The sequence below is a fragment of the Pelecanus crispus genome, chromosome 22, assembly GCF_030463565.1.
Source record: "Pelecanus crispus isolate bPelCri1 chromosome 22, bPelCri1.pri, whole genome shotgun sequence".
In the NCBI taxonomy this organism is placed as follows: domain Eukaryota; kingdom Metazoa; phylum Chordata; class Aves; order Pelecaniformes; family Pelecanidae; genus Pelecanus; species Pelecanus crispus.
This window is the reverse complement of record NC_134664.1, coordinates 164,132-178,333: the sequence shown is the minus strand read 5'-3', so window position 1 is coordinate 178,333 and position 14,202 is coordinate 164,132. Positions and strand designations below refer to the sequence as shown.

At 52.4% G+C, this 14,202-nt stretch overlaps 1 protein-coding gene across 1 annotated transcript in view; it reads right to left on the bottom strand.

Annotated features, from left to right (window-relative positions):
* Positions 1–1,180: 1,180 nt before the first annotated feature.
* Positions 1,181–14,202, bottom strand: part of LOC142595741 (maestro heat-like repeat-containing protein family member 2B) — a 33,470-nt gene continuing 20,448 nt past the window's right edge. The window contains exons 34-38 of the mRNA XM_075724576.1: positions 9,937–10,225; positions 9,262–9,488; positions 7,519–7,648; positions 5,458–5,588; positions 1,181–1,384 (exon numbers count right to left, since the gene is read on the bottom strand). Coding sequence (XP_075580691.1) covers positions 1,181–1,384; positions 5,458–5,588; positions 7,519–7,648; positions 9,262–9,488; positions 9,937–10,225 — 981 coding nt within the window. The remainder of the gene's footprint in view (positions 1,385–5,457; positions 5,589–7,518; positions 7,649–9,261; positions 9,489–9,936; positions 10,226–14,202) is intronic.

Below are 14,202 nucleotides of genomic sequence, written 5' to 3'. Positions count from 1 at the left end.
TGGACACCTACCACAGACTAAAACCCAAGCAAACAAAAAGCCCAGAGAAACCGTGTTGGAGAGTAGCAGAAATAAACATCAGGGCTGAGCACTGTTTAACACACAGGGTTTAGAGTTTTGGAGACTGGAGCTCCCAACAGACTTGGCTCTTTGAATGGAAACATCCTTTAGCTCTTGATCCTGACAGAAATACTACAGACTGCCCCCACCTCTACTTTGCAGTTGCCTGAAGCGTTTGCTTGTCCACATCCAGTTCTCTTCCACGCTTACAAAGTATGTTGAACCAACCGCCCGACCCGGAGCCCCAGCCCGGCCCCAGTGTGCCCCCCAGACTCCCCAAGACCCTGCCCGTAGCCCCAAGACCCTGCCTGTAGCGCCAAGACCCAGCTCAGGGACGGCTGACTCCAAGCCCCCACCTCATGGCAGGAAGGAGATGGCACCAGAGGCGGCATTGAGCAGCAAGGCACGCACCGGGGCTGCCGCCAAACCCAGGCAGCTGAGCTGGCTGCGCCTGTCGCCCACGGGGGGCCAAACCCCACGCGAGGGGCTGCCCCAGCACCTGCGCATGCCACCGCAGCTGCCACGCACCCCCGACCACCCCATGCTGGCCCTCGGGGGCCTCGCAGCTGCGCCCACCCTACTGGAGGAGCAGGAGGAGTCGGTGCCCATCTCACCCAAGCAGCGGCCCAAGCGCAAGCACAGGAAGAAGCTGGCCCAGGAGCAGCAGCAGCGGGCGGCCCTGCACATGTCACTGGGCCAGCTGCAGTTTTTGTGCAGAGCGAGATCAACATGGAGATAGCCGACAGCAATGGCTACCCATAGCCACCGGTCCAGCACCGTCCCCCATAGCACCCACGCGCAGGGGGAGATCTGGAGGCAGAGACCTGCACCCACCCACTCCAGCCCCAGCCCCAGCCCTCTCCCACATCCCTGCTTCTTCCTTATTTTATTAAAAGTGTTGGCTGTTCGCTTTGCAGCGCCTCTCTCTGCCTGCGGTCATTTGCTCAGTGGGAGGTGGGGCACGGGGGCTAACGCAGCCCCTTCCCACCCCACAGATGCCTGAGCTGGGCTGGGGATGGCCACCAAGAGGGTGGGGAGAGGGGGTATCGCTCCGGGTGGTGGGCGCCCGTGGGAGAAACCACGCTGATTTGCACCAACGCTGGCAGGACGGAGGCCTCCATCACCGCCCCAGCACCAGCATCACCGCCCCGTCACACAGCTTCGCTTCACTGACAGCAAGACCAAGACTGACCTCTGGCCCATGGGAGCAGGTTCTTGACATTGGGTTTGCCATCAGGCCCACTTCTTCCTTTCTGCTCTTGATTTTCTTCACGAGGTCACGAGGCAAACAGCTCTCCTCCGCATGAAGATTCTGATCGCAGCTCTGAGAGGAAAGGATGTGGAACACCAGGCATTAAACACAGGCGCCACAAATACTCTGCATCAATCATCGTTAAAAATGTGATGTTCTATGTAAATCCACTGCAATATTAATGTTGTCATTTGTCATTAAGACCTGTGGCTTAAACCTGGAGATTTTCCCAAAAAATAAAGTGTGAAACTATACTATTGTATAGCTCCTCATTTACCAACAACAGATGGGAGGCACCTGTTGATTTTTTTTTAGAGATTAAGATTCAGTTTTACAGCATGTGTTATAACTGCTCTTGTAAGTAAAAGGCCTCTTTTCCCTACCTTTAGGCATACTAATTTAAATTATCAGGTTTAAATTTTCAGAGAGAAAAACCTTTAACTGCAAAATAGATTGTTTCAGTCAAGTATGCTACAACTGTGAGTTTTATTCCATTAAGAGCTGGTTTCCCTCGAGAGTCACCCTAAATTAAGGAGGTATTTCATCAGTCCACTTCCATGAGTTTCAGTGAAATGGAAAGGGGGCAGGGGGGGAGGAAATTGGATCTCTGCTCCTCAAGTAGATTAATTAGAACTCCTCCAATTAGAAATAGCTGATGCTGCTGCAGTTGCCCAGTCTGCTTCTCCACAGCTCTAATCTGAAGCTGTCATGAACTGCCCTCCCTCCATTTACTGCTTAGTAGCTAGTTCGGGCAGTTGTTGCTTCTGGAGCTCTTAATCGAGGTACAGCAGTCAACATTTAAACTCCTTTGATACTTTTAGGCCAGGGTTACTCATCAGACAAGACACAAGACACCAAATCTTGGAGCCAAAGGGCAGAAGAGCTAAAAAAAGCCAGATACAGGAAAGCTATGTGGTTTCTTGGTCATGCTACTTTATGTCACTTCACATAACTGTTGCCATAGGAACATTAGGCAGGGGACACTTACCCTTTGGCTTTAGGATGTTCTGCATGTACCAAAATACTCCTTGCACTATTTAGTAAAACATTAACCTTGCTCCTTTTTTTTTATGGTGTTACACACAGTAAAAAGCTACTGCTGAGCTTCCAACCTGCTGCCTGGTTTCGGAAGCTTTTAACTTCAAAGGAGAAAGCCGTCTGTGTTCTTGCCTAGGCAGCTGAAGTCCCCAGTTACTTATCTTCTCTGGGTCACACTGACAGCATCTTCTCACCTACCACTGAAAGGAAGAGCTGATTTTGTGAGTATCAAACACATGCTGAAAGCTTTCCATTCACATCACATACTGCTTGTTAAATAACTAGTAAAACTTAGGTAAAAATCCATTGTAACTTTGCTGTATTTATATACTATATACATTTTACATACTATATGTATTTACAGTGGGGCAAGTGCTTTTTATCTCTAAAAAAACAAAGATCAAACTTTAGACATCTCTGAACCACACAGCTTGTATCAACCAGGCAGATTATTCAGATGAAATGTATTTAATACAGGTTCCCCACTCACCTCCTGATTCAGGACCAGTGAATAAGAAGCCCATCACCGTTTGGTAGCATTTAATATTAAAAATAGAAATCACAGGATGAACTTGTCTGTAACTAAACACTTTAGAGAGACAAAACAGACAATTGAGGCTGAAGACAAATGGCGGTATATTAAGTCAACATAATAAAAACATATGGAAGAGTACACAGTCTTGAGAGAGACATTCAGAACTGCATATCCCTTGTTTCACAAGTATTCTCTGACCTGATCCTCTTCCACCAAGTGTACCTCTTCCTTGCTCCAGCCTTTCCACCTACTCTCTGGGACCTGGCACTCCTGAAGGCTGCTCTTGCTAGTAAAGGCTGAGGCAAAGGCTGCATTCAGTACCTCCGCTTTTTGCACGTCTGTGGAACCAGGTCCCCTGTCTCGTTGAGCAAGGGGCCCACAATTTCCCTCGGCTGCTTTTTGTCTCCTGCGTACTTAAGAAGCTCTCCTGGCTATCTTTGACATCCCTGCCCAGATTCAATTCCATTTGGGCTTTGGCTTTCCTGACTTGGTCCTTGGATGCTCAGACAATGTTTCCATCTTTCTCCCAGGACACCTGGCCTTGTTTCCACCCTCTGTAAGCTTTGTTTTGCATAGAATCATGGAATCAGAATCATTTAGGTGGGCAAAGACCCTTAGGATCATTGAGTGCAACTGTTAACCTAGCACTGCCAAGGCACCACTTAAGCAGTTCCCTAAGCGCCACCTCTACATGGCTTTTAGATACCTCCAGGGATGGGAGGAGATGGATGAGGAGAAATTGGAGGAAAGGGTGAAGGAGGAGGAGAAGAAGAAGGAGGAACACAAGAAGGAAGATGAGGATAAGGAGGATGAAAAGATAGGACAAGGATGAAAAGGAACAATGAGGAGGAGAAAGATGAGAAATGAGCAAGAGGAGGAAGAAGAGGAGGTGGAGGAGGAACAGGAGGAGAAGTAATAGGAAAAGGTACAGGCATAAGAAGAGGAAGAGGAGGATGAGAAAAAGGAGAAGAAAAAAAGGAGGATGGCAACAGGAGGATGAGGGGGAAGAGAAAGAAGAACAGGAAGAGGAGGAATAAGAGGAATAAAATTAAGTTGAGTAGGAGGAGAAGGAAGAACAGGAAGAAGAACAGGATGATGAGGAGGAGAAACAAAAAGATGAATATGAGGTAGGAGAAGATGAAGAGGAGGAGGAAGGAGAAGGAAGACGAGGAAGTAGACAACAAGGAGAAGGTGGAAAAAGAACAGAAGGAACAGCAGGAGGAGGATAAAGAACAGGAGAGAAAGAACAACAGAATAAGAGGAAGTGGAGGAAGAAAAGCAGAAGGGAATAGGAGGAGGATGAGTTGGAGGAGGAGGAGAAGGAGGGGTATAAGGAGAAGGACTATGAAGAACAAGAAGAACAGGAAGCCAATGAACATGCAGAGGATAAACATGCAGAGGCATATGAGGAGAAGGAGGAGAAAGAGAAGGAGAAGGAGGAAGAAGAAGAGGAAGAAGAGGTGGAGGACGAAAAGAAGGATGAAGAACAGGAGTCATAGGAAGAACAAGAGGAGGAGGAAGAACAGCAAGAAGAGGAAGAGGAGGAGGAGAAGGAAGAGAAGGAGGAGGAGGGAGGAGGAGGAAGAATGGGAGGAAGAGGAGGAAGAACAAGATGAATAACAATAACAGGAGGAGGAAGAACAGGAGGAGGATGACGACGACTATGATGAAGAACCAGAGGAGGAGCAGGAGTAGAAGGAAAAGGAGGAGGAAGAACAGGGAAGAGGAAGAGGACAAGGAGGAGGAAACACCTCCAAATTCACTCTAGAGTGTCAGCACATCAACATTCTTGGATGGAGCACCTGCTGCATATGTTTGTCCATGGGGATGCACTAAATCCAAGCCTACTGGTAGAGCCATTACACACAGGAGTCATTCCATGTCATGGCCATCACTCCTCTCGGGAGCAGATAGGAAAGCTCTGCATGACAAAGGCTGTCAGGACGTGCTCCAGAAACAGAAGCCCACTGCAAGAAGATCCCTGTCACCTAATTGCACAGAAAAAATTCCAGCTCAGTGAAACAATTATTGAAAATGAAATGCACAGAACAGCATCCGCCATCAAAACACTTTCAGTGATAATTTTAACTGCTGCAGAGCTGCAGGCTGGCAGCCTTACCATTACTGTCACAGGACCCCAAAAGAAACGATAACTGGCAAACAGTAACTCTATCCATAGCCCATATCTATCCAGCCTTCGGAAGTAGAATAGGTAGAGGTAGAATAGCTCAGCCTACAGCTATACAGTCAGCCTAGACTTAGAGCCTCTGTCTACCTACTCGATGATCTGTCCAGAAAATCAAATCATAATTAGCTTTGAAAGAGGATGGAACTGGGCGAGGGTCAAGGGGGAAGAAAGAAATTGCTGGAAAAAGGGAAAGTGTGGGCACACAATTAAACAAGAAAGGAGCTGAGTTATCCCGAAAGCCAGCTCACTTTTGCTGGTGAAAAGCTGTGGAGCTTGGAAGAAAAAAAACCTGACCTTGGTGCTGGGATGCGCACAGATGTCTGAGTTCAGATCTGAAACAGCAGGAAAAAACCTTGACACAGCTCCTTTTCGCTGTCCTCACACCTGTGTGCATGCTTTGACTTCCTCGTTTCCCTGAAGTTCCCCCAGACTAACAGGGAACTGGCTTCTGTCCAGTCCATGTGCCATGAAGAGAAAAAGTTCTGACCACTGAAGGGGGTAGCAAACAACTGCATCTGCAGAAGCAAAGGGGCAGCCGCAAAGCTGATCTGAGCCCCAGGAGCCCCTGGTGCCCTGGTATTTGCTTGGCCAGTACTGGGGAGCACCAGGGACAGAAGCGAAGGACAGCGGTCAGCGCCCGCGGGAAGACAGACGGGGCTCTGTCCTTCCTCCTGGCCACAGGAAGATGCCCTGGGCCACACCAGGACAGGGCGTCCCTCCTCCTCACTGCCCGGGGGAAGGCGAGGCCTGAGGAAGGCCCTGGGTGCTGGGCTCAGCACAGGCGCTGGCACCAGGGGCAGAGCCCTGTCTCCTGCCTGCTGCCGGCCTGGCCCATGCCAGCGGCTCCTGTCACACAGCTCCTCCTGCCCAGGGCTGTGGCTGGCAGCACAGACAGACCTGCATTTTTGGGAAAGACTTGCCAATCCAGAGCAATTCCAGGCAGCTCCCTCCTGGCAGCTCCCTCCCCTCCCCTCCCCTCCCCTCCCTCCGCGGGCAGGCCCAGCCCCCAGCAGAGCCCAGAGGGAGGGCAGGGCTGTGCACAGCCCTTGCGCTGCTGAGAGAACAGCCCCAGGGCCATGGCCCTTCTCGCAGGCCGTCTCTCCGCAGGCCCAGTGTCCCGGCTGGCTGAGGAGCCGCTGCGGGCTGGGGGGCAGCGGGCGCAGGGCAGCCCTGGGAGGAGAGGCGCGGGCTGCCTGTGCCCGCCTGGCAACAGCCACGCCATTGGCCACAGCTGAGCCAATGAGCGGAGCCGGAGGCGGCCTGTCAGTCCCAGGCAGCCTGGGGCGGGGCCGGAGGGGGCAGAGGCCGAGCAGCCTGAGGAGAACTGGGGGAGGGGGGGAGCGGGGTGGGGGGGCCGGGATAAAGTTAATTTTCTTCCTAGTAGTTGGGATAGTGCTGTGGTTTGGATTTAGCATTAGAATAATGTTGGTAACACACTGATGTTTTAGTTGTTGCTACATAGTGCTTGCACTAGTCAAGGACTTTTCCAGCTTCCCATGCTCTGCCAGGTGCACAAAAAAACTGGGAGGGGGCAGAGCGAGGAGAGCTGACCCAAACTGCCCAAAGGGATAGTTCATGCCATGTGATGTCATGCTCAGTATATAAGCTGTGGGGAGTCGGCTGGGGAGCAGCGATCACTGCTTGGGGACTGGCTGGGTGTCTGTTGGCGGGTGGTAAGTGGTTGTGTGACTTGGTTTTTTTTTTCCCTGGGTTTTCTTTCTCTCGTTTTTCTCCTTTTCATTACAATTTGTATTACTATTTGTATTATAATTATTATTTCAATTATTAATCTGTTCTTATCTCAACCCCTGAGTTTTCTTAGTTTTGCCCTTCCAGTTCTCTCCCCCATCCCACTGGGGAGGGGAGGGTGAGCGAGCGGCTGTGTGGAGCTTGGTTGCCGACAGGGGCTAAACCAGGACACTGGCCAACTCTGGAAATGCGAAGAAAGTCTCTCTTCCTCCCTACAGGCCTGTGTCTCGGCTGTGGAAGAACTGTCTGAAAAACTGTCCGGTGTTCCAGCAACTCAAAGAGGGTATGTCCTACTCCCCACCTGTACGGACCAGTATCTCAGCTGTTAGGAGTAAGCGTCCCTCTGCTCAACAGAGAGGATATAGTGGATACACACCACGGGCCACCCTGTGGTTTTACCTGCGTGACCATGGAGAGGACATGAGGAAGTGGGATGGGAAAATCTACCTCGACCCTAGAGGCATGGGTGCATGAGTTGCAAGGAAAAAGAGTCACAAAAGGTGATTCTTCCAGGTAAATTGCAGCTCCAGTTTCCAGTGGGCAGTTCCCCAGACAGAGTAGAAGGGTTGATTTTACTTCTGATCTTAATAAAGGGACTTTTGATTCGCATTTACAAGAAGTGAGTAATGAATACTATGAGCAGGACTAGAGGGGGCCTGCGTCCAGCCAGGTGGAGGAAAGGGACAACCGTTTTACTGGACTGTGTGGATTCGATGGCCTTATGATCTTCCCAGTCCTTGACATAGTAAGTCTCTGGTTGCAGGACAGTGTGGCTGATGTTCCCAGAGAGGTCTTCCGAAGCTGCCACATCTTCTGCTGATGGGATCTGTCAGGACAGCTCTCACAGCTTCTCAGGGGTGCAGGAGAAGGAGGCGCTCCAGAGCAGGACTTTCTTCTGCCACCGTCAGAGGGACAGGCCATCACTGCTACCTTTCCGAGGGATGGTTGCAGGGTGTGCAGCTGGGATGTGCACTCGGGTCTGCACAGGGCTGCAATTCAGAGTGATGTCCTCCTGCTCCAGAGATGCTGTGTGCTCGGGATGGTGACTCTGCCCCATGCCATGTCAGCACTTGGCCTGCCCTGGGAGCTCCCTACGGTGGTGCAGGGAGGTCTGGGTGGAAGGAGAAAGCCCTGGCAGGGCAGGGTCATTCTTCCACCTGGAGGGTGTTATGTGGGATGGGGCTGCTCACAGCTCTAGCTCACAGCTCTAGCTCACAGCTTTAGCTCACAATGGGGACATTTGGAGATGGGGACTTTTCAAGGGGAAGGTAAGTTCACCAGGTACCTGCAAGGTCTTTCCTGACTCAGTTGTTTTGTGGGTTTGGGGTTTTTTTTTTTTCAGTTTTCCAACATCGGCAATAGGGAGATGGAAGCAGTTTTGGAGGTTTAGATTTGGGGGTAAGACTGCTAACATGTTACTCTGAAAGATCAAGAGGTATGTGAGGAACCTCAGGAAGTCCCTTCGCCCTCCCCTGCCCCTGCCCCCCAGCCTACAGGCAGCGCCGACCACTCCGATCTTCTGGTCATGCCTGGCCCTCTCCTTGTGCTCCCCACTGGCCCTTGGGAGCTGGGTGGGGATCACTGCTGTGAAGCCCCACCCTGGGGCTCTGTGGATGTGGCAGGTGCTTGAAGGGACTATGATGCATTTGAAAGGAGAGTAGATGTTCAGTTATGTCTGAGGGTGACATGAACGACTCTCCTGCCTCTCCCTTCCTTGTGCCTGCTGGGTCCCCATTTCCTCCACTGGGACTCCAGAGTCCTTGTTTCCCTGCCGTCGCCTGGGTTTAGCACTTCTGCTTTGAGCGACTCCACCTTGGGTGATCTCTTACTTTGTGCGTCTCTAGTCACTGCCTGCCCCAGGCACACGCTGTCTATGGAGATCCCTGGGGTCTCCAGGCAGCTCCAGGTTTGCTTTCTCAAGGCCATCATCTGCATGGGTATGTCCTGGGTATGTACATCGGTGACTGCTCACCATCTCCATTGTAAGTAGACATTGACGGGTTAGTCTTAAATCCAGCCTTCGGTGTCTAAGAAGTCACAATGTGACACTGAGCTCTTTGCTCCTTAATCAATGAAGAAACAGGCCCTTTTGGGGAGCAGTTGCTCATGCCTGTTCTTGGCATCAGCTTTGGAAGATGAGCCCAACCTTTGTGCACTGAGGAGGTCACCCTATATTACAGAGATGCTATATGAGAGCCACCTCTGACCCAGTGTTAGATGTACATTTATATGGACGCCAGGTGAGAAAGAACAGGTCCATTCCTCAGTAGAAGTGAACTGAGTCTAAATATTTGTGTAGGAACAAAATAACCACAAATTACCACAAAATTATAATGATAGCAGCTACGATAATGATAATAAGAAGAGTAATGATGATGATAATCCTAATGATGAACATGATAACTAAAAAAACCATAGCATAGGCCTGGAATGGGATACCCTGGGAGTCATTTGTGAGGAGAGAAGTTTATCACTACTGAAAAACATCCAAGAAATCATTTTCCGAATGGCATCCTTGAGCTCTTTGTTCCTCAAGCTGTAGATGTGGGGGTTCAATGTTGGAGGTACCACTGAGTACAGAACAGCCATCACCGGCTCCAGCGATGGTGAGGAGATGGAGTGGGGCTTCAAGTAGGCAAACATGCCAGTGTTGACAAACAGGGACACTACAGCCGGGTGAGGAAGGCACGTGGAAAAGGCTTTGTGCTGTCCCTGCTCAGAGGGGATCCTCAGCACGGCCCTGAAGATCTGCACACAGGAGAAAAGAATGAAAATGAAAACACCCCAAGCTCACAAAAACACCAACCATAAGAAGCCCAACTCCCCTGAGGCAGGAGTTGGAGCAGGAGAGCTTGAGCATCTGGGGAAGTTCACAGCAGAACTGGTTTATGGCATTGCCTCGGCAGAGTGGTATTGAAAATGTATTAGCAGTGTGCAGCAGAGCGTGGAGGAAACCACTGCCCCAGGCAGCTGCTGCCATTTTGGCACAAGTTCTGCTGTCCAGGAGGGTCCTGTAGTTGAAGGGGTTTGCAGATGGCAATGTAGCAGTCATAGGCCATGATGGTGACAAGACACAGTTCTGCTGACATCAAAAAGGAAAAGACCTGGCAGCACATGCCAAGGGGATGACCCTGGTGTTGCAGAGGGAATTGGCCATGGACTTGGGGACAGTGGTGGAGATGGAGCCCAGGTTGAAGAGAGAGAGGTTGAGGAGGAAGAAATACCTGGGGGTGTGGAGGCAGTGGTTGCAGGCTATGGAAGTGATGATGAGGCCGTTGCCCAGGAGAGTAGCCAGGTAGATGCCCAGGAAGAGACAGAAGTGCAAGAGCTGTAGCTCCCGTGTGTCTGCGAACACCAGGAGGAGGAACTCAGTGATGGAGCTGCCGTTAGACATTTGCTGCTTCTAGGTGTGGATGACTATGGAAGAAAAGGCATTGAGAAGTTAGGGGAGATTTCTCTGAGCAAAACCTACTCTGCTTCTCAAAGAAATCCCCTAATCTGCTTCTCCCATTTCCAGGAACACCTTTGGCAGGTGCCTTTCATGAGCTTTGTTTAGGGCCAACTAAGGGTGTCTCTGGGAGCAGGGGGCTCTGCTGTGGGCTTTGGAGGAGACAGTCCTGCCCTACACCAAAAGGTAAATAGGGCCATGGGGTGATCTCAGATCAAATCCACTTGTGATATCAAAAAGTTTTTCAGCATTGTCGCTCCCAAATCACCCAACCGTAGAGCAGAGCTTTGGGGATTTTGATTTGTTTATTTTGTCCTTGTTGCCCCACCACACCTGAGGAGTGTTTTAAGGCAGAAATCCCTGGCATTTCTGCTGCACTCCGAGTGAAACCTTGTGGGTCCTGAGAGGCAAAGGGGTTTTTCCCTTAGTGTAGAGTGAGATGAGCCAGTCTGTCCATCAGTCCTGTTCTCAGCTGCCCTGTGCTGGCACCTCTTTGAGCTGGAGGGTGATTGTACTCAGATGTTCCCCTGAAAAGAAAGTGGACACTACTGAGAGCAGAGGAACCCGGTTTCAAAGTGCAGATCTCCAGACTCTCCATGCCCACCTCATTGTACCTGAGCATGATCTCAGCTCTCCCCTCCCAGCCGGGGACACAGGGGGCTCATTGCAGCTGCCCACCTACAGCTGTCCGGCAGCATTTCCATGGCCTTAGCACCGAGGTGTCTTCTCCGTGGGCCTCCTACATAACACAGAGATGCTATGGGAGAGCTGTGCCCTTCTGGAGGGCAACCTGCAGCCCAGCAGCACTCCCAGGGGAAGTCAAATGTCCTAAAGATGGGGTGTCCTGAAAGGAGGGCCAGCTCATTCCAGTCCCCCACACTGCAGTGCCAACAGACCGCAGGTTAGGTGGGGACAATCACAGCAGGGACAGGGGGGGAAACATGCAGAAATGCCCCAATGCGCCTGCTGAGGGAGACAGGGCAAGGACAGAGATACAGGCATTTGGGGGTTTCTCCTCATCAGAGATCGGGATGCGAAGGAGGTGACTCAGCCTGAGACCCCATGGCTGTGAGGGCAGAGGCTCTGCTAGGTGGGAGAGGTGAGGGGGTTGCTCCAGGGCAGGTGTCTGCACTGCAGGGGATGGCAGGGAGGTGCTCGAATCCCCTCTCCCAAGGCATTTCTGGTGGTACTTCCCTCTACCTTATTGCCCATGTCTCTACAGCCTGGAGCTGTCCCTGCTGTTTCTCTGTCCCCATGTCTCTGCCCTGGCTATGTTCACAGACCCCATCCCACCTGCTGTGTGCTCAGCTCTGCCCTTCAGACACCTCCTGGCAACAAGGCACTCCCCAGGGGCATCTCTGTGTGTGCAGGTGTGAAGGAGCAGCTCAGACAAGTCCTAACAAGAGCTGGGGTCTGAGTGCCTTCTTCAGAACAGAGAAATAAATTCCCATCTCCCACTGCCCACCCAGACAACCAAGAGGAGAATCCTCAAAGCACAGACACCTGCCCTTTCAGGTAACCCCCACCTTGATCTTCCTCTTCAAAACTGCCCTCAGAAATGTCCTGGGGGTGATGTGGAGCTGTGAGCAGGCCTGGCCCATGCAGCACTCTCTCGACAGCAGAAGGACCCTGCCCTGCTGCGGGTTGCTCCTTCCACCCACAGCTTGTCATCACAGCACTGGGAGGAGCTCCCCAGGCAGGCTGAGCGCTGACCCTGGCAGGTGGCAGAGTCCTGCCCCAGCACACAGCCCCCTGGGGTGCAGGGACCCTGCTTGGAAGGACAGTCCTGGGCACCCCTGGATGTACACCCAGCTTCACACCCCTGCAGCTGTACCCGGCAGAAGGCAGCTGTCATGTCTTGTCCCTCTGATGATGCAGCAGGGAAGCCTTGCTCAGCAGCACGTCTTCCTACAAACTGGATAAACTGTGAGGGTTGTTCTGACAGATGCTTTGGATGTACCAGATTTTGGAGAGCCCTCCGGGATACTCATGTGCACTGCCCTGCAGCCAGAGTCCTACCATGTAAAGACCTGTGAAGATTTCTCCCACACTGAGAGCCCAGCTGTCCTTCCACCAACCTCTCCCTGCCTCATTCCTCTCCCCTCACTGCCTGCAGGCACTGCCCTCAGCCCTGCTGCACTTTGCAGGGGAGCTGCTCCTGGGCAGAGCTGTCTCTCACAAGCACTGCCCACTTGCTATGAGCTCCCTCCATCCCAGGAGCCCGGCCCAGCTCAGCAGCAGAGGACCAGCCAAAGCAGCCACTTTCTGGGCTGCCTGGAGATGTCCCAGGGGCTCTAGGGCTGACAGCTCCTGAAAGGCAACAGAGTCACCTTTGGGGAATGGACTTTTTAGCTGACTGAAATAATCACCAATTGTCCCTCTCTGAAGAGTGGAGAGACACTGATTCCAAAAGTGTGGTTTGTCCTATCAGGGCATGGATGCCTATGAGAAGTATAAATGTTCCCCTCTGGACACTGACATTCTTGACCCCTAACGACAAGGACACACAGGCAGTGACAGGGAGGTGTTGGTTGGACCCTGCGCCAGGCAGGAATTCAGCTGAAGCAATGCAGGCATCTCCTCCCCAGCTGGAAGCCTTTGGGCTGAAGTGGGATTCAGCTCCCCCCATGCACCCCACAGACCCACAGTGTTAAGGGATGTCAAGACTGGCCACCACTTCCAGCCACTCCAGCCCAGGACCCCTCCTGCCATGCCGCTGGAGCCCAATACACACCAGTACCACCCAGTACAGTCGTGCCTGGCTGCTGGAGCCCAGCCTGGGGATCTGGAGTCTTTGTGCAGGCTGAGGGATTCAGCTGCCACTTTTCTGCTTGCAGGTGGTAACTAGTAGCGAAGCTGACCACGCATCCGAGAGACAGACAGACACACACACACACGCGCCAACACACACACACACACGCCAACACACACACACGCCAACACACACACACACACGCCAACACACACACGCCAACACACACACACACACGCCAACACACACACACGCCAACACACACACACACACGCCAACACACACACACACACGCCAACACACACACACACACACACACGCCAACACACACACACACACACACGCCAACACACACACACACACGCCAACACACACACGCAGAGGACACTGATACAGCCAGTCACACAGACTGCCACAGATGAGGTGCTGCCGTCAACAGCACCCGCATGCAGGACTCACATAAAACACAGCCAGCCACGTCCCCTCCTCCTCTTGGGCTGGCAGAGACAGGAGGTCACTAGTGCAGGCACACACGACACTCTCTACGTTCACAAGCATACAGATGTTCATGGATCCCCTGCGTACTGGCACAGCCCCTCTGTCCACTGGTACCTCTGCCCAGATCCCAGCCCTCTGACCCACCCCATGGGTCCGCTACTCGCCAACTGGTCCATCTTCGTGCTCCCTGCAAACAGGCAGCACTCACACGTTTCTCCTGCAGGCACCCCACACTTGCCAATCTCCCCAGGTGCTAGCACAGACCCTCTGCCCACCTGATACCTCAGCCTAGACCCAAGGCCCTGCAAGTCACCAGCTGGTCCAGCTTGAAGTCTGCTGGTGGATGCACACGCACACCCCATGCACACCAGGTTTGGGGAAGATAGAGACACTCACAGAGCCTCTCACTCACCTCACTCATGCTGGTCTCCCCCAGTAGGTGGTTTACAGGATGTACACCGTTCCTGCCACAGAGCCTGGTGGTCAAGACCCCCACTCGCTCCTGTAGCTGCACTGAGAACCCCTACTCACTCCACGAGCTGCACTGGGACCCATGCCAGTAGCTGGCACCACAAGCCAGGGGTGCCTACACCCCCTGGTTGACTCCAGTAGCTGGCACCCAGTCCACCCATGCCAACCCCCCAATAGCTGGCACATAGTCCTTTCAGTTTGCATGCACACA